At 46.5% G+C, this 19929-nt stretch overlaps 1 protein-coding gene across 1 annotated transcript in view; it reads right to left on the bottom strand.

Annotated features, from left to right (window-relative positions):
- Window positions 1–19929, bottom strand: part of SDK1 (sidekick cell adhesion molecule 1) — a gene marked incomplete at its 5' end in the record, with an annotated part of 892328 nt that overhangs the window by 211086 nt on the left and 661313 nt on the right. Inside the window, 5 exons of the mRNA XM_055340442.1 lie at window positions 1837–1973; window positions 11459–11635; window positions 13793–13895; window positions 15805–15972; window positions 17444–17560. Coding sequence (XP_055196417.1) covers window positions 1837–1973; window positions 11459–11635; window positions 13793–13895; window positions 15805–15972; window positions 17444–17560 — 702 coding nt within the window. The remainder of the gene's footprint in view (window positions 1–1836; window positions 1974–11458; window positions 11636–13792; window positions 13896–15804; window positions 15973–17443; window positions 17561–19929) is intronic.

The following is a 19929-nucleotide window of genomic DNA, read 5'->3' as shown; positions in this document are numbered from 1 at the left end:
ACCTCCTATCAGCTATGTGACCTCGGCCAGTGACTTACTCTGCTTGTCAGCTTCCTCTGTTGGGAAATGAGCGTCACACAGGGCCTGCTGTGGTGTGAGCATGTGATGATCAGAAGGAGGATCTCACACACGAGACGAAGGGGAAGTATAAAAGATAATTAGAAGAGACTTGGTGAGTGAAGTCACTAATTATAGGAAAAGCAGATGGGTTGGCTTGGGAAGAGCTGTAGCAGAGCTGTGGGACACCTCCACCTGCATGGGTAAGCAGTGCCAATGAGCCACTTGGATTTCTGCCAGGTTGACTTGGGTTTCAGTGGAGGTACCCCAAGAGAGCACCATGCCTAGCTGTCCTGAACAGGGACCCATTTATGATAACAATAGCATGACAAGCCATGGGCCCCATTACATTGACCATAATAAGAGTCCAGCTCCCTGTGGTCTGGCTCACTGTCCCTCAGGGGAGGCCCGGGAAGGAGTTTGGAATAATGCATGAGATAATATAATAAAGGGAGGATGACTTGTTGGGTAGTAAAAGCGTAAACTGAACTAGTGTGCAGAAAGGCTTCTTCTGGAGGTTCTGGGTAAGCATGAAGGGTAACAGTCCAGCCCTGTGGGCATTCCAACCAAGGAAGCCAGGCCTGTGCACACAGCCAATGTGAAACCAGTGCAGTTGGCACATGCCTGGCAAAGAGCAGAGTGGCAGGGGTGGGGGGGGGTGGGGTAGATGACCCCACTTGGGCTCTGAGGGTGGTGGATTTCATCCTAAGCCCTGTGGGGTATATCCAGGGAGGACACATCCTTCATATTTTAAGACCAGTGTTTCTGCTTGTGTAAGAACACTTTGGAATAGAAGAGTAGTAGAAGCAGGGGGACCAGTTAGAGGCTGTCCTGGTGAGAGAGACGGGGCCTACAGAGCTAGAAAGGGAAGCAGGGTCCAGCTCGTCCTAGAACACAAATCCACAGGGTGGCTGAACCGCACTGGAAGCCTGGGCCCAGTGAGGGAGAAAGAGCCGAGGACTGTTCTTGGTCTTGCAGCTCGAACAGGCCTCACTAAGGGTGCCTAGGGGTTGGAATCAAGATGTGAAGGCCCACATCAATGTGGTGAGGACCCTCAGGGTTAAAAGGAGTCAAAATCACAGTGTGAAGAACTCACACTGGAAGCATGTGTGAGACCACTAGATAGAGATGAGGAGGGATGATGCTCTGTGCAGGCCTCCCGAGGTCTGGATAAGGATGCTGGAGACCAAGATCTTTTTTGGGGGGAAAAGATACCCCTTGAAATCACAGGGGTGCACGTGACCTCCTAAGAGGAGGCTGCCAGAGGCAGAAGAGGAGAGGCCCTGGAGAGCACATTCCATGGCCTGTGGAGAGGACATAGCAGCTGCTGGGGCTGGAGCAAAGATAGGATGTGTTGGCTGGGGCCAAGAGGGGAGAAGGGAGGGTCCTGGGAATACTCAGCATGCTTGGCATCAGAGGAAGCATGCAAAGATGCCTCACTCTTACTGTCCTTGGCTCCCAGCCAGGCCCAGGTGGAGGCTTCACTTTTCATGACCGAATTAGGCCTGGGGACAGGGGTGTGCATGGCCTCCCTGGGGAGCCCCCAGATCTGGGCTCTCACAGGAAGCTCCCCAGGCTCCCTTCTATTAATTCTCAGGTTTCCACGTCCCCTTCTATCTCTCCTGAAGCCAGAGCAGGGATTTTCACTGAACTCTGTAAAGCATCATAGCATTTGACTAGTTGTTCAGGGTCTGAGCCCGAAATAAAGGCTGAGGACAATAATTGTGCAGAGAGCAATGTGATTATCATCCAAGGCGACAACTCTGCTTCACTACTTACTGTTCTCAGATAGCTCCACAATGTAATAGAGCACCGGGCTGTTTCCATCAAAGGGTCGAACCCAGGACAGCATCACGGTGTGGCTGTGGGAAGAGTTCAGGGTGGCCAGCAGGTTCTGAGGTGAGTGAGGCAGTTCACTTGGGTACAAAGGAACAAAAAGAGAAGATAGCACATATCAGAGTCGATGGTTAGCCTGGTTCCTATGCCGCACAGTCCTGGTGGGCAATGTTCAGAAAATGGGAGAACATAAAGTATGCCCCAAACACAAATACTGAAACCCCAGAGCTCCCCACCACCCCAACCCCAAACCCTTCCTCATTCGCAGTGTTGTTTTCCTACCGAAGAAATCTGATCAAATCCTTCTGGTGGAGATTACACAGCAGATGATTCCATAACTTAAAGCGGGTGGGGAGGGCCAATTTCTACACAGTACGTTATTTAATTGAGAAAACCTGGGTCAGCAATTAGTTCTTATAGCCCAAAGCTATTAATGGAAATGCAGGAAGCCGTGTAAACAGTCAAAGGCCTAGGAAATAAGATTTAACATTAAAGTTTTGGACACTAGCATGTGAGGTCACACCAGCCAAAATGCCCACATGTATTTCTAGAGAGGGGCTGGCTCTTTATTGACAGCATGGAGCTGTGCTGTTGTTCTGTCTTCTGCTGGGTAGCAGAGTTTGGGGGAAGGACTCAGGAGAATGTGGAGAAAACTCTAATAACTCCTGGAAAAAGCAAATAACACATCAGCAAGGCTATGGAACGGAAGCACAATTAAAGCAAATGCATACTGAAGACTGTATATTGGGACTTACTGGTGACAAAACTTTAAATTCCAATGGCATGATTTCTACCAGCAAGTGTCTGCAGCTGTACAATCCTAAGGACCTTTCCATTTCACAGATCTGGGAGCAGCACCCTGTTATGTGGCTTCTAGAAACATCCCATGCGGTGCTGGGAGGAGGGTGCTGGGTGGACCTGATTCACCCACTGGCTAGTTTTTGGTCTCTCTTAGGCATCAGTTACTGCTGGCCCATGTAGGTCAGCACTGAGAGCCATAATTATACTTGATATTTTTAATTTAAAAAATGTACTCATTACACTGTGAAATTTATTAAGTTGTTACATACTCACAGCCACCTAAGAAACACAGGTCTCTGTAACCCAGGCACACCATTAATAAACAAACTAATATTTCCAGTGTAGACTGAAACTTGAAATTAGTACACTAAAGTATCAACTTGAGCTTGATATGTTGGCTTGTTTTCTCTTTAATTGTGAATGAGGTTTTATTTATTTTTTTTATAAATTAATTTTTATTGGTGTTCAATTTACCAACATACAGAATAACACCCAGTGCTCATCCCGTCAAGTGTCCCCCTCCGTGCCCGTCACCCATTCACCCCCACCCCCCGCCCTCCTCCCCTTCCACCACCCCTAGTTCATTTCCCAGAGTTAGAAGTCTTTATGTTCTGTGTCCCTTTCTGATATCTGTGAATGAGGTTTTAAATCAGAGAGGGAGTGAATTCTCCAGTAACTGATTCTCCCTTAAATTCCCAGTGAAGATCAATATGAAGGAAATGCCAGGATAAAATACCTATTCTTCTCCCACGCCCCATTTCCTATTGAAATGAGTTTGTTCTGAAACAGACCAAAGTTGTTCAAACAGTCCCCCCTGAAAACAAACCGAGATACACTTGGATAATTATGTCCAAATAAGACTGTGGTATCATACAGAGTTGGTCTGGTCTTTACCCAGGTTGGAATCTCCTGAAGGGGTGTCTTAGCTGTTCATAGGGGGCCCATAGGGCCACAGCTAAGTTTATGCTGACGGTGGCACTCACGGCCACGAGTGTCCCAGGAGGGGACTCGTCAGGCTGGACCAACCATGTGGTTAGAGCTTGGAGTGAGCAACATCAACCAAACCTTCTGATCTCCTGGAAGCAGAGGGGTGGGAGCTGGAGAGTGAGCTCTGTCATGTGGCCGGTGATAATGACACCCCATAAAAACTCTGGATGCCAGGCTCAGTTGAGCTTCCTAGTCAGTCATCGGACATCTGCATGCCGGGAGGATGACGTCTCCTGAAAACGTGGAAGCTCTGTTTGTGGGACCCTCCCAGACCTTGCCCTGGCCTCCCTTCTGGTGTCTGGACCTGACTTTATCCTTTATGATAAGACTGAAATCCTAAGTAGGGCCCTTGCCTAAGTTCTGTGAGTCCTCCTTCCTCCTGGGGGGTGGGAAGCTCCGAAAGTTGGTGAGTCAGTCAGAGCCAAGGGTCACCTGGGAGCCATGGGGCGGTGGCTAGGGTCTGAGGTGAGGAATAATGCCATTCCCCCAGGGGTGCATGCTGACTCCAGGGGCTTAGAATTCCCTTGTAAAGATTCCCCTAGAATGTGAGGTTCTCTGACACGACAAACACTAGGAAGACTGACAGGGCAGCTTGGTGTTCTGGGCCGCTTTTCACATGTGACACTGCCCCACATGGGCCTGAGGGGAACCACCCTCCGTGTATGTGTAGCCCCCTGGGTTGGAAGCGGCCACAGCAGCTGTGAGAGGCTGGAAGGCCCCAGGCTCACAGAGATGAGGCACTGAGAGGCTCTGAGAGGATCTTACAGTGGGCAGGAGGCAAGTTCAATGACACATTCAGGGGAGTGATCTCTGGGGCTGACAGTGAGCCATGAATCAGTCTTCTCACCAGAACCACCATGTTGGTTTGCTCATCCTTCTTTCAGTGGTTACACTCCCATCTCCACTCCCCTGTCCACCCTCATAAGTGCCTAAGTAGTAGCCACGTCTCACCTACTGTATCTTAAGAATGTCATAACACCATCCCCTCATTTCCACAGATCAGCCTCAGCCCAACCGACATCACTTCTTCCAAGACCCATAACACGCAACCCTCTGGATGGTCCTGATTGTTGCCATTGTACAGGTCATGCCATGAGCCACCCCCTGCATCACTATGACTCCTTCCCATCCCACACTGGATGTCCCCTACAGCAGCTTCCTGAGTTGAGCCATTCTGTGACCTGTGTGTGGGCACACATGATGTCCCATTGACTGAAGGCTCATGCCATTCAGAAAATCAGCCTCCAAGTCTCAGCCTCCCTCTCACTTTGACTAATTCTTGAGCAGCACCAATCACTTCTACCTCATTTACGATTGCAATTTATAGGTTTTTCAGTTCACCAAACATCTCAAAGTCCTACAGAAACAGGAACTCCACTGCATCCTGTCTGATTATGGATCTGCCTCCCTTCTCTAGGGTAGGAAATTTCTCTTCCCTCTTCTTTGCCTCTTTTCCTTAACCTTGGCATTATCAATGCCAGCACAGAGTGGGCATGCAGTAAATGCGGGATGGATGGATAATCAGCCAACACAGGAGTGGATGGGTTAACAAATGAACACCTTGCAAGCCTGGTGTCATACGTGGAGTATGGGCACACGGAGAGGCTGCCACTGCCCTGCTCTCCCCAAACTGAATTTCTTAAGAAGGGGCACGAGGTCCACATACAGACTGGGACAGGGTAAGGCACTTCGGATCAGGAGCCACAAGATGGTTCTGAAAATGTTGGGTGGGAATGCAGGATGGGGCTGCATCGAGGGTCACCTTGTGGGGGCCACATGGCTGGAGGAGTCAGGACGGGTGGAGAGGGAGGAGAAGCTCCCTTGGACTGGAAGGATAAGGAAGGGGAATGGCCTGCTGAGGGCATGGGTAAGACTGTGGGGGGGATGCTGGGGGCACTGGTGGGAATGCAGGGTTTGCACTGGGTCACAGAGGAGGGGAAGTAAGAGACACAAGTTAAAAATTTCTGGGTTATCTATGTGACACTGGCTCTCTAGGGCTGGAACCCCAAAGGCAGCTCATTGGAAAATGTCCCAGGGACTGGACAAAATATCATATGACATCTGCGTAATGGTCAGGAGAAAGGACAGACCCCAAGACAAAAGCTGAGCTAGAGGTTAAGGAGCCAGGCATCCATGGCCAACATATACATCCAGGCTCTGAGAGAGGATGGTGGGGGCACACTGTTTGCTGGGGACAAGCTTTGCAGGGTGGCCATGCTGGACCTTGAGTTGGGATGAACTGGACCCAAGGCTGTAGAGGGACAGGCCCCTCCTGGACAATAGGAGTGTTTAACCTGGTCCCTTAAACACTACTGTGTCTCTGCACACCTTGTCTTGTGGTCTTGCAAGGGCCACACTGGATCTAGTTCTAAATCTTAAAAGTACATCTTTCCCATGGCTAGGAAAGTATGGGGCTCTTGCACTCCATTTCAGATCATGCTTCTCTCAGCCAAGAATGAGGGCTAAAGGGACTCAGTGGTTGGGCACCTGCCTTTGGCCCAGGGCCTGATCCTGGAGTCTCGGGATTGAGTCCCGCATCAGGCTCCCTGCATAGAGCTTGTTTCTCTCTCTGCCTGTGTCTCTGCCTCTCTTTCTCTCTGTGTGTCTCTTATGAATGGATAAAGAAATCTTTTTAAAAAATAAAATAATATAAAATAAAATGAGGGCTAAGAAATGATCCCTGTGACAGGTGAGCAGACAGCTTTTTTTCTAAGGGATGGAGCATTTTGTGGATTGTGGACAAGTTACAGCCACTTCTGGAGTGAGAGGGTACTCCTCAAACACTTGCCCCTGGAGGATGCTTGTGCAGTCTCTCTGCCCCTCAGAGCTTGCTGATTCTCACTCCGCATGTGATTCTAGTAAGAGGGGTTTCTGGCGTCCCTCCTCTTAGCTGCTCAAAAGCCACCAACAAAAAGGCCCTAGAGCCTGCAAAAAATGGCAGCCAGAGGCCTGAGATGGAGGGAAGATTGAAAAGACTTTGGAACCGTGAAGACAAAGTAGCCTTGAGACATTTAACATAGGAACAGGGAGCCAAAAGCCGAGTGGTGCCCAAGGACATGACATGATGAATCAAGAAATAATGAGCCCCCCTCCTCCACTGCCCCACAGAGTCTTCACAGGCTCACAGTCATGCCCAAGATGGTGGCCCAACACACAATGTGATGTTTTACACACATCACAGGACTCAGAGTCAGAAGGAAACTGAGATTTTTCCTAGTTCCAGCCTCTGTCCTGTAGAAAAAAACCCCTCTGTAATATCTCCTGTGTTCAGTATTACCCGTTTCTCAATGCAAATAGCTTTTTAATATGGAAATGTAAACTGTTTCTTTAAATGATAAGTTTTGGTTATCAGGAAAATTAAGCTTTGTGCAATACTTGACTGACCCATCAATAACCAATAAATGAGGCTTTAATATATTCTGAATTCATTTGAGAGAATCTTATCTAATAGGAATAGATTGTGTCTTGGCGTTTCTCTGCCAACTTTGAAAGGAAATAAATGATCACCGGAGTGACTCACAGACAGGAATATGCAGACAGGGTGACAAATGAAAGGGATCTGAGAGCAATGGGAGTGAAGCAGGTGCTGAGTCACTCTGTAATTTCAAGAAAGCTAGGAGGGAAGTCCCCATCAAATGAATTACACTGCAAGACCATCGGAGATTAACAACAACAAGGAACCAAGACTGTATGGGAAGGAGATTAAGCCAAGTGTGTTTGGGGAAAACAGCTTTGAAAAAGATTTGAAGCAATTGGCAAAATTGTGGCTGTAGGGGGACTTGCGATGTGATAGAGGGTCAGGTGAGTATTTTTCTACATGGAAACACTGCCCCTTTAACACACAAATGATAACCCGGTCAAAGCCATCTTCTCTGACTTCGCTCTGTGGATGAAGATGGTGGGGGCCTGACAACTCTATAGAAGTGGTATTAAATTGTTCTCTCCTTATTATGGCTTTGTCAGGTGTAGCTTTATTGAGAGAAACCTCTCCCACTGCCTCAGAGTCTGGGTCTGCAAGTCTGCTCCATAAATTAGGTTTTCTCTGTACTTAAGGCTCCTAAGAATTAGTCTCTGATCTCAGAAGGAAAGATTCAAAGCTAATTGGGTCTTTAAATGATTAATGATTACTCTATACATAAAGCCCTAGAAGCCCCCTGGTGTGTTCAATACAGCAAGACACTTTGGGGGACACTAAAAACACACACCCTCTGCTTTAGCACTAGCAAACTAGTGGGAAAGACACAGCCAACCAATCAGTGATGGGCATTTCATGATGACTTGCATGTGGTTCATTTATAGGGAACATCCTGGGACCGTGTGGATTTGTGGGAGCCTTTTGTGGAGGTGATGAAGGCAGACCTCTTATAAATCAGTCCTTCTCCGTGATACCAATTACACAAGCCTAGTTCAACCTCATAAGGGGGGGGGGGTGAGGCTCACTCTGACATTTGTTGGACATTTATGCACCTGGCACAATTCCAGGCATTGAGGGCTTAGCACCAAACAGACAGACATAGTGTGTCCGACACATACCACAGAATGTGGTAAAAAATAAGGCAGGATAAAAGAGAAACTTCCTGGTCCCGGGTGTGGGCGGATTGCTCCTGATGAAGGAGTAAGACGTCCTGCTAAGACGGTGAGGGAGTAATAGGAGCTATGATTTATTGAGTACCCACCTGAAGCTGGGTTCCAGGCCAGGGTTTTACAAATGCTGGCTTGGTCAAACATGACAGGCCTATAGGGCAATGAAAACAGGTGCAGCTTGCAGTTGAGGAAACTGAGGCTGAGACGTTGTGGCTAACCTGCCCATAGTCACTCAGAGCTGGAGAGGGGTGTCCAGTCCCGACCTGGCTGGTGGGCAGCACCTCCCAAGGCACCACTGGCCCCTGTGGCCCACCTGGGACCGTGCCTCCTGCTGTGTCCGCCCAGGCTGGCGCAGAGAATGGCGCTGGAATATGCTACACACACCCTCTGCTTTAGGAAAGCCCACTTCTGATGCTCCTCATTTCTATATGTAACGAAGTAGCTTTTAACTCAAGTAGGGAGGCAGAGGAAGCAGGCTTTCAGCCTCTTTCAAAGGACACTAGTTAGCTGTAAGTACCTCTCAGTCACTTCTGCAATATGAGACTCCCTCCACCTTTTTTTTTTTTTTGTCATCTGAGTAAATCACAGAAATGTTACTGAGCTTGATTTGAAAGTTCTCTGGGAAGCACAAAATGCCCTGCAATGGTGACTTATGACTATTATCATTACTGTTGTCATTACTGATGTCGTAGAGTTAAGACCTATTTGGATCTAAAGATAGGCCACACTATAACCTACGGCTCCCTCAATTCATTCAGATTTGCAAGAGTGGAGTGTTTATTACACTCACAATTCACAAGGAACCACTGTCTTCCAAATCAGTTCTGCAACTCGGTTGTACCTAAATTGGTTTGAATCACAAATCTGCAAATATTTCTATATTTAGAGATGAGGTGTTTTACCATTACAGAAAGCCTATTATTTTATAGATACAGCAACATTTGCTGAAAAATGTATTTTACTCAGAGGAAATCAAATAAGCAAATAGAAGGGAAGATATGTAAATCAGTAGAACATAAAAACTGTGCAGAATAAAAAAGCATGCACTGTATTGGAAGCATGCAATTTGGCTTCTGCTGACAGAGTCTTTATGAAATGCTAACACTTATTTATTTGATACCAATGATGGATGATCTAAGAGTTCTCAAAGGTAGTTTTAAAAATGTGAACAGCACAGTGGATTATGTGAATTTGCTGGTCATGTACTCCAGTATTATCAAAATTTAAAAAAAAAGATTTTTTTTTAACATGACAAAAGGAGGAAAGATGGGAGGAAGAAAGACACAGGGTCAGAGCCAAACAGGGGTTTGTTTGGGCACCAGGGGCCTCCACAGTGGTTCCACCAGGGCTCTCCACAGTGGGATCTGACCCTGTGCCCTCAGGAAGAAAAGCCAGGGGCGTGTGAGTCTCAGAGGGAAGAACCAATCAGAAGGAGGACCAGCCAATGGCCGGTCACCTACACACATTTTATTCATTCATGTGTGCCTCAACTGACCAACATGTATTTATTGAGCCCCTATGGTGTCCCAAAGCACTTCCAGGCACTCAAAATGCCAAACTGTGCATGCCATTTTGGTGCTTCTGCTTCATAGGGAAGAAATGGTGAAAATGGGTGTTTTCCACCCAGGACGATCAGTGTTTTGACAGAGGGGCAAGGGGTGGGAGGCTGGGAGGCTGGGAGACACCCGCAGCCTGGTGTCCCACACAAGGGTGACCCTGTGGCTGAGCCCTAGAGGAGGTGTGAGCCCTTCAGGTAGGAATGGCCGAAGACAGAAGCCAGGCTGTAGAGGCAGCAGCAGTCTGAAGCCCTGGATGGAGGGCTGGGCAAAAGTGGAGGGCAGAAAGGGCCCCGGGTCAGCAGGTCCAGGGCCCAGAGGTGGGCGGGGAGACCTGGTACTTCCACACACACTCAGGGAGCTGGAGGGCCGTCTGTACAGGTCCCCTGGGACCACGCGGCATCCGATGTTTCGAGACTGACAAGGGACTAAAGTCTAGTCACACGAGAACAAGGGGTCATCCTACAGAGGCCAATGAGGAGGTAGCATAGGGCTTTTCCAGGTCCTAGAGGCATCACATGAGGCTTTTCTGGACTAGATGCTACACGTTAACCCATCAAATCCCACCAACAGAGGCTAATGCAAAGCTGCCTGTCTGCTCATTTGCTCATGTGTGCGTGCAACAAACACAGGAGCCTATGTGCTCAGCACGGAGCCAGCATTTTTCTCATTTTAATCCCCTTGGCTGGAGTCTAGAGATCCAAAGACAAATGAGACTTGGCCCTGTATGCAAACTGTTCACATTGTATATTCAGGGAGTGGCTTTTGTCTATAGAACCTATCCTGGATCAAGGTGGACAGAGACTAGTAAGAAAAACTTCTCAAAATTGCCTTTTCTAATGGCCCAGCACAGCCCATGTTAGCTGCTGGCCTGTGCCCCTGGAGCTGGCTGCCACCAGGACACCAGCCCTGCTCTGCTGCCTTATCTCCAGATTTTACCGTTGTTTGGATGTGCTCAGGCACTGTCCAGGAGGACGCCGTTTTTAAAGAACAAATAAATATATGTCAGAAAAAGAGAAATTATCAGCAGGCTCCTCAGCCCCTGCCCGTGAACAGAAAGCAGATGTACTAAAGAGCTCCCAGAGATACAGGAGGGTGGTGGTTTCCCACCTGGGCCCAGGAGACCCCCAGGGAGTCCAGATCAGCTGCTTGTTATTTTCAGGATTTCCAGAGATTTAGTGGAAAGTGTCTGTTTACCCGCAGAGATGCAGCTGGCTCTGCCCTCAGCACAATGTTTTGTGGGCTCTCATGGAAAGGTCTCACCTCAGTGAGCCGGCCCTGACATTCCGACAGGGAAGTGCTGATGGGCACCACATGGCAAAGTGGATGCGGTGTGGTAAATAGGGCCCACCATGACATGGTGCCAAGTAGGAAATAAGAAAAACAGACAGGAGGAGGAGGAAAACCAAGCATCAAATCATCTAAACGAAGAGCGAAATTTTGAGGTTAATTTTGAGGTTCCAACAAACCCTGTAAGTGTACGCCTATGAGGCATAAGGCCATGGCCTCTGACCTCTGGCTTGGGACCCACTCTGGTGCCAAGCATGTTAAGTGCCAGTCACTTGGAGTCGGGAGAGCTGACCATAGTGCTGCAGATAATGGGCAGCCAGTTAACACTACACAGAAGCAACACTCACATCACCTCCAGCCGGGCGGTTCTGGAGTCATTCCCTCCCTCAGAGATGATTTCACAGGTGTAGTCTCCGATGTCACCCGACCACGTCTGACTAATGAGGAGGGAGCCGTCCTTCTCCACCACAATCCTGGAACTGCTAGATGGAGTGATGACTGTGTTGTCCTTCTTCCAGACATAGCTGTGGGCCAAGCAGGGAGTCATGAGTGAGGCAAGATACCCAGTTAGGATCCAGCCAAGAGTCTAGAGTTAGGATCCGGGCTGCAAGCAACTGACCATCTTGTGAATGTACCAGAAGCCACTGAACAGTGCTTTTTCAATGGGTGAATTTTATGACATGTGAATAGATCTAAAAGAAAGAAAAAGGAAAAGCAACCAGGTATCTTGGTCACACTACAAAAACAGATGTTAAAATTATAAAGGGGTCAGTGAAGATCACTAAGAACATTGATCTGGTCTTTAGGTTTAGAGACAGGAAGTCTGTCATGTCATGATCATACTTTATTTGTCATTTACTATAACTGACTTCACATTCCCACCCAGGAAGGTGCCTGGAGGAGAGGAGATTTGACTGGATAGGAGGCAATGACTGTCCACAAACTCCTGAGTGGATCCACCCAACTTCTAGAAAAAATAGATTATATCCCATGAACATGTGTTCTTGAAACCCAACCATTCTGGCAGATTGTCCTTAAAAATTGCATTTATTTCTCATTTGGTTCTTTATTTATGAAAATTTTAGCACATTTTTCTTTTCAAACATAGAAGCCATTCGGAACCTGTCCAGACTTTGGGTGTCAGTGAATGGGATGAAGGTGCTAGCTTTCCTTCCCAAAATAATTTGCTTAGATTTGCAAAATGTACCCATTTCTTTAAAGGTTTAATGGGCACAGAGCATAGAGATCAATAAACTGTTTATCTGGAACTACTCTGAGACAACAGACCTGGTACCCCAAGAAGGAAAGGAATAAACTGCTTACTTGAGGGTACAATGTTAGCTGCGGATTGTCCCTTAGGCCTGGAGCTCTTGGGACAGAGAAGCCCTGGGACAAAAAGTGCCCTCAGAGTGAGCAATCTAAGCCCTTCTCAAGAAGGGTGCTCCAATTCTGTCTGTCTAGTCACATATAAAAAGGTCTGAGAAAAACACACAGATCCAGAGGGATTCCATGTAAGCTCTCAGAGTAGCAGTAAACCAGCTTATTTGTCCTTCTTTCTCTCTGGAATCATACTTCCAACCCATTTAGAAATGAATGAGTTCTTTTCTGGGAATGACAACTCTCTCTGAGATGGCCTCCATGGATTCTCTAGGTAATCTTGAACCTGTTAGTTTTTATTTGTTGGTTTCGCATTCAACATTCTTATGACTAAACCAAACTTGGTTGTTTGAGCTCTGGAGAACTCCAGAGAGCCAGGTGGAGGCACAGAAATTCACGATTTGCCAAACACCTGCCCAAGAAGAGTGAGAAAACAGATTAATCTCCGAATCCAGTTAATAATGTATGCAGTGGCAGCCACCTCCCTCTGCTCAGAGTGAGATGTTCCAGAAAAAAGGAAGGCATCACAATTCCATCCATTTGGCTAACCGTGTGCCTTCTGGGCTAAGGCCAGAGTGAAAATTCTGGGATGACTGTATCTTTCTTTCTAGATTGATTTTCAAGGCTGGTTCTGAAAATTAAAAACTATTCTGAAAGTGGCAGCTCTTGGGGAAGAACCTCACCACCCATAGTCACCCATGTCTGCTGCTGTGATTTACCCGGGGGGTCATGTTTTCCACCATGACTTTCCTGTGTGAAAGCAGGAAAGGATGGGATATTGTAATTCTTTAGTGGAGCTTCAAGACATCTAGTTCTCGTCTTTACGAGTATTTTCCTTGACGTGCACCAGGTGATTGTGGTTGCCTTTCTTCTGGGTGTGGGTCTCCCTTGCTCCCCATTTCACAGTGAAACCATCCTAGAGCAGAGAAAACTCCTCCCAAGTATCACACAGCCCAGGGTAAACACTGCTGAAATCCTATTCGATCCCCCTGGATTTTTCTCTCATTAAGTATCAGCCTCTGACAAGTATGTTTTACAGATAGTGTATTAACCTTGGCAGAAAAATCATGAAAAGCTGCACTGAAGTCATGAAGTGGAACATAGCTCACTGTAAATAATACATAAGGCTGGAGTGGAAAATGGGATTTATGTGATTAATGATGGAGCCCAGGACCGTGAGATGTCGTAATCAGGGATCTGTGACTGAAATCAAAGTTCCCCAAATTCTGCCTTCTTATCTCCACTTTGGTTCCTAAGCTCCCCGAACATAAATGAGCCCCAGACACGTGAGTAACTGAGCTGACCGGAGAGCGATCCGGGGGTCGTGAGTGGCTCCGCAGCGCAGTGTGGCTGTGGTCCCCTTAATCACCACGCGGTCCTCAGGAGGGTTAATGATGGACGTGCGATCTGTGAAGACACAAGTCACAGTTCAGACAAAACTACATGCTTTAGAGTTTCCTCCCTCAGAGGGTATGGAACTGGTCATCTGACATAAAAACCTCCAAGTTTTCTCTCATCTTGGCAAAACAAGTGTAAATGGAAGTACTGGGAAACACTCAGGGAATCGGAAGCCAGCCCTTCCCAGGCAGCAGCCACAGGAGTCAGGCCTGCCCTCCCCAAACCTCTAAGCCCTCTGAAAGACATCAAGAATGAAGATCATGTGCAAAGGTTTATTAGGTTCTGTAGTCTTAGGTTAAAATCTTTGTTATTTCCCAAGATCATTAACATTCTGGTCATTTCTGCTGTCTGCACAGCACTTCATGACTTTGCAAAGTGCTTCCATTTATATTGTTTTATTTAATGCTCACAACAACCTTGGGAGGGCTGTGAGAGCACTGTTCCCAATTTTCAGGAATAGAAAGTGGTGCTCAGACCCACAGTGGCTCACCCAACACCAGGCTCTGGTCAGGGTAGGGCCCAGTGTGCCCTGCAGCCACCACCCCCACAGCAAAGGCTCCAGCAAAGGCCCTGTGGTAGAGGTCCCCTGCCTCACACCTCTGAGATGGATGCTGTTTTGGTCCTACAAACCAAAATGTGGGAGCCCGAAATGTGGGAGTCATTAAGACTAGTTGGGGCCCAGCCTGTTTGTAGTGGGGTGTCCAGAAAAACAAGTGAACTTTAGCTTGTTGTCTACGGGGAATGTAGGCCACAAGAGCATATCTATCAGTCTAGTGACATGAGAATGTGAATCTTAGCGGATCTACAGAGCTTTCTGGTGAGTGACCTACAAAGATATAGAAATCAATTCTTCTCAAGTTGTTAAATATAAGGTTAACGTGTTAGGGACACATGCCAAATGGGAAGTGGTGGGCAGAGTGGGCCATGAAATGGGACAAAACTTCTCTTTTGGTACCTGATAATATGGTGGTGGTGGTGGGGGGGGGTTGAATTTATTCCTTTTTAAAACTCCTGGTGTTTTTAGAATACCTAATAAATTAGTAAGGGACATATGAAAGTGGACACAAACTATGTGATAGAGAGCTAAATGGTACAAAATAAAGCATGATAATTCAGTTTCTCTTCCAGGATCATATTTTCACAGATCCAGTACTGACGCAAATCAAAGAGAAAATTAAAAATTTCCTCTCTTTAGATAGATAAGCTTTATAAAAATCTGTAAGCACTGTCTTTTGCTTTTTTGAACAATTTTTATTTATTTACTATTATTATTTTTTTAATAAAGCTATGGATGAAGCAAAGAAGAAAAGATATGCTGGCGAGTAAAGCTAAGAGTGAAAATTGACCAAAAGGTGGGGGGCTGGGAGCAGAAATACTTCGTTATGAATCCTTATGTCTGGGGAATAATATATTCTCCATTTCAGAAAACTGTGTGCTTGATAAAGAAACAAAAGTTGGAGAAATAACAAAGATTTTTCGTCAGTTCACTTCTATCATATAAAAAACACTCATATTTAATATACTAGGAGTGTTTTAGTGGGTTTTAATGATATTATTGAAAAAGCTTACTTTCTCGAAAATGTTAACTCTTGATGCTATTTCCTTTATGAAGCTCACAAAATTAAACCGCTTATCACTTTAGTTTTTGGACTAGTTTGGGATAATATACTCTATGGCACTGTCTGTTAAGAGTCACTCTTCTCACTCTCCTGAAACGTCCCCATTAAATATTTGAATACAGTTTCTAATTATGTTTTCAGAAACTGAAAAATTAATTACTCAACAGATTTCTATAAATTAGTTGTAAAAATAATCATTCTCTTATGATTCAATTAGAGAGTCCAAGGGCATATTGACATCCCTAAGCACAGCTGACATGGTGATTAACAGGAAGTTCCACATGGCCTGTGGTCCTTACTCCATACGGTCAGTGCTGCAGACGCATTCAGGGACCCTTCCATGTTGGCTGCATAGCAGGTATAGTTGCCAGCATCCTGGATGGAGACGGGGGCAATCTGCAGACCCCCAGACTCCAGAAGCATGAACCTAGGAATCCGCACAGAGCCACTGGCCAAAATATGCTTTCCTGAAGAAAATTAGAGAAGACAGGAGTGTTAGCACCAAAACCAAGAAAATAACTAGGAATAATCATAATAAAGTGGAAACTGTATGTACAAAAATAACCGAAGCAGTTCCTTTTAGTGTTATTTAGGATAACGAGATCAAGAAAATCTTAATTGTCCAAAATTGAGAAATTTGGTTAAACAAATTGTGACTCATGTATGCAACTGTTATCTTTGGGTGACTAGATCTCAGTTTCCTTTATATCTGTATGTATTTATATCCATATAAAGTTATTGTTATGTTCTGAACCAGGAGAAAAAACTATGTAGAACACAGAAGAATGCCCTCTCGCTTAGTGGCCTGCAGCTGCTCTGATCTTCATGTGTAAGAGCTACCATCTGAGGGCATGAGTTACACCCAAGGGAGGTGAGAAGCCTATGTAGGGTTCTCTGGAGAGACGACAAAGATGTAGATCTTGAACTTTCACCCCGACAGGGCCCAGTGACTGTGACAGGTCCATTTACGTGAAGTGACACAACCCAGCACATATTTATTAAGGAGGGACTGTGTGTGCTGTTTGTTTAGTGACATGGGTGCTCACATGTGGAAGGGGCTGGGACTGCAGAGAAAGTCCTAGACGTGATGCTTCTCCTCACTGGGTCTGAAAACAGGTGGAACTGAGAGCATCATGTGTGTCAAGTGAGCCAGAAGCATCTTTCTCTCCCTGTGTCCTATTTTATTAAAGCTCATTCCTTTGCCACCACTCTGCTTAAGTGACACACAGAGAAGGCACCTTGGCAGAAGTCGGGCTTTGGTGTCTCTGCCTTTATTCGTTTATTTATTTTAAAGATTTTATTTATTTATTCATGAGAGATAAACAGAGAGAGGCAGAGACACAAACAAAGGGAGAAGCAGGCTCCCTGCAGGGAGCCTGATGCAGGACTGGATCCCAGGACTCTGGGATCATGACCTGAGCCAAAGGCAGACTCTCAACCACTAAGCCTTCCAGGCACCCCTAAATTGAAGTATAATTGGCATATGTATCCTATTGGTTTCAGGTGTGTATCTTAGGCATCTTTCTTTCTTAAAAGAATAAGGATATTTTTCTTAATTTTTAATAGGACCTTCATTTCATAAGTGGGGATGCTGGGTCCTGATGGCACTGCTCCAAATCCATTACCTGGTATTTGGGGGAGCCCCTTCACAAGCCTAAGGTGCCCTATGAAGGCTTAAGTAGGAAATAAGGATAGTCACAGGTTTTCAGACATGTCTGTTTCATCGTGTGGAGGTAAGCTCCATGAGGCTTACAGGGGCCTTGTCTGTCTTACTCATGCTGGAAGCTTTGGCATCTGGCACCTGGCAGGTGCCCCATGGACAGCTTCTAGTCTTTACTGAATGAATGAAGGACTGTGGGAAGGAAACGACATGAGCCTCAGCCTGATGGACTCATGTCCCATGTTGGTCAGGCTGTAGAGGCCACAAAGGCTACCTACCTCTCTTCCACGTGATGGCAGGTTTGGGGGCCCCGGATACCTCACACCTCAGAGTGGCTGTCATCCCATCGGTAACCGTGGTGTCCACAGGAAGCTGAGTAAATGCTGGAGCAACATCTAAGTGGGAGTGAAGAGTGAGATGCTCAGTGGACTGTCCTTCACTCATGCTCAGACTTGCCTGCTGAGGCGGCCCATATGGACTTTCCTAGGACTAATCACAGAAGTAAGTGCAGCGATGAAAGAGTGACTATAACCTTCTATCACGTGTCCCCCAGGAGCTGCCTGTGTTTACAGCTTAAAGAGAAATCCAGTTTCATGATGTGATGGACACACAAGGGCAAGAGTGGGGGAGCCCCGAGAGTGCTGTTTTAGATGAACATTAATGAGATAGGAGACATTTATTTAGATAAATCTAACAAGTTTGCTTTTATTACTTTTAAAAAGTAGAAAAAGCTGATTTTTGAATATTAAATATGACCCAAGAGATGACACTTTCATAAAATAACCAGATTTCAGGCACTTCAGTGAGGGATTTCCAGGAAGTGTCCTAGGCCCAAGTGTTGGGGGCTCTTCTTGTCCTTGGGGGACCGGCCTGGGCCTCCAGCTCCCAAGAGCCCTGAATCAGACCGAGACAGTCGGGGTAGCTCAGGCTGGCTTCAGCAAGGGCTCATGACATTGTACTACTTTAATAATGATTACACTGGAAACCTCTGAAGAATGGGGATCTGCATGTCCCAAATCCTGTGAGGGCCCGTGTGGAGCCTGCACTGGGGGATTCGAGTGAATGGGATTCGAGACCAAAGCACTGGTGTTACCTCTCCTTTCACCAGCAGGAATCCCTACAGCATGTAAGTCCCACGGGTGCCGTCCCTACAGCAAATCCCAGAGCCCACAGTTTCCCTCCATCTCTGGGGCTACCTCGTGGACAGGACAGTGGCTTCCTACCTGGTCCCAAGCCTTCCATTCTTCCCTGCATTGGTCGTTCTACACTCAGCCTTGGGTGCCCTTTGGAAGCTATAAAGGACACCTTGCCACTTCCTGATAAAATCCCTTGAAATCCTCCCACTGGCTCTTGGGCCTTTGCCCTGCTTATCCCTCCAACCTACCTCCTACCATGACCCCTGGCTCCTCCTCAGACTGAGTCCCTACTTGTCTCCTTGCTCCCTGTGCACACATCACCCCAAGCCTGTCCCTGGAAGGCACTTGTAGCACCCCCCCACCTCATCCCATGACATGCACATCCCCCAAGACTTTGTACCTTTGAGCTTCAGTTCTGTTACCATCTCAGGGAATTTTCCCTGACCACCCTCAGAAAGGCTTCCCTGATCACCCTGGGCCTCGCTTATTTGCTTGTTTCATTGCCCTTATCCCTGACTAAATTATCTCCTCCTCTGCTATCTGTCTCCCTACTTCATGACCTCTATCGTGGAAGCACAAGAACCTCGCATGTCTTCCTCAGAGCTCTGCTCCCAAGCGTGACAGACCCAAGTGTCTGACACAGATGTTAAGTAAATGTTTGTTAAATGAATGAATTAATCTAACACTGTATGTTGACTACACTGCAATTAAAATAAAGTTAAAAAAAGAGAGGAAGAAAAAGTTTGCTCATTTGTGCCCCTCCCGGCTAACACTCATAACATATGCTTTAAATAATTCTAATTGATCGAAACTCAGCTTCCAGCTTAAGTACCCAATATTTTTCCTGCTGTTTGTAGTGATACTGGTTTCCTATGCTCCAAACCAGAGGCCAAATTTGACCCCTGGGTAAGGTTCAAGGAAGTGACTCCTACTTGACCAAAATAGATGCATGGAATCCTTAAATTCATAAGTTCTGGTAGATAAGAGCCATCTGCATACTTATATGATTTACTTTTTCAAATGGCTCTCATACCTGAGGATATCCGCATTTTGCCTCCAAAAGGGCAAACATGATTCTACTTTATTTTAGAAGAATAATATTACAACCATGGAGATGAAAAAGGAAACCCACAGATACAGTGAAAACCTTTGCCTTCATTTTATTTTTCAAAGACAGAGTGCCAAAGTATTTCTGCTAATGGGATAATAAAAGAAACTTAGAGAAGAACTATAATTGTTCAATAAAACTAAAATAGAAAATGAATATAAAAAATGGGGAAAAGATCAAAAGAAAAAGATTAGGGATGAACTATTCACTGAACAGTCCTTCTAGTTCTGTCCAGAAAAATGGAGATATTTTTTTCCCCTGCTTCTCAGTAGAGAGGAGGGCTCGGCTCGCATGAGAGCAGGTTGGACTCCAGGGCTTGGGGACAACAGGCTGTATCTGCTGCCCAGGGGCTTCTGTGGGGCTTAGCAAGTGGGCTCCTATTGGCCTGAGCTGTGGCTCTTCACAGATGGTCGCCTCTGGCCTCCGCACCCTGTCCATTGGCTGAGCAGATGCTGCCATTTTCTGAGCATATCATATACACAAAGGCCGGGAAGCTCTGGCCTGAGGGCCCTGCCTGGAT

This window comes from Nyctereutes procyonoides, unplaced genomic scaffold, assembly GCF_905146905.1.
Source record: "Nyctereutes procyonoides isolate TBG_1078 unplaced genomic scaffold, NYPRO_anot_genome, whole genome shotgun sequence".
NCBI classification, from domain to species: Eukaryota; Metazoa; Chordata; class Mammalia; order Carnivora; family Canidae; genus Nyctereutes; species Nyctereutes procyonoides.
The sequence above is the reverse complement of the archived record's forward strand: the minus strand, read 5'-3'. Positions and strand labels throughout refer to the sequence as shown.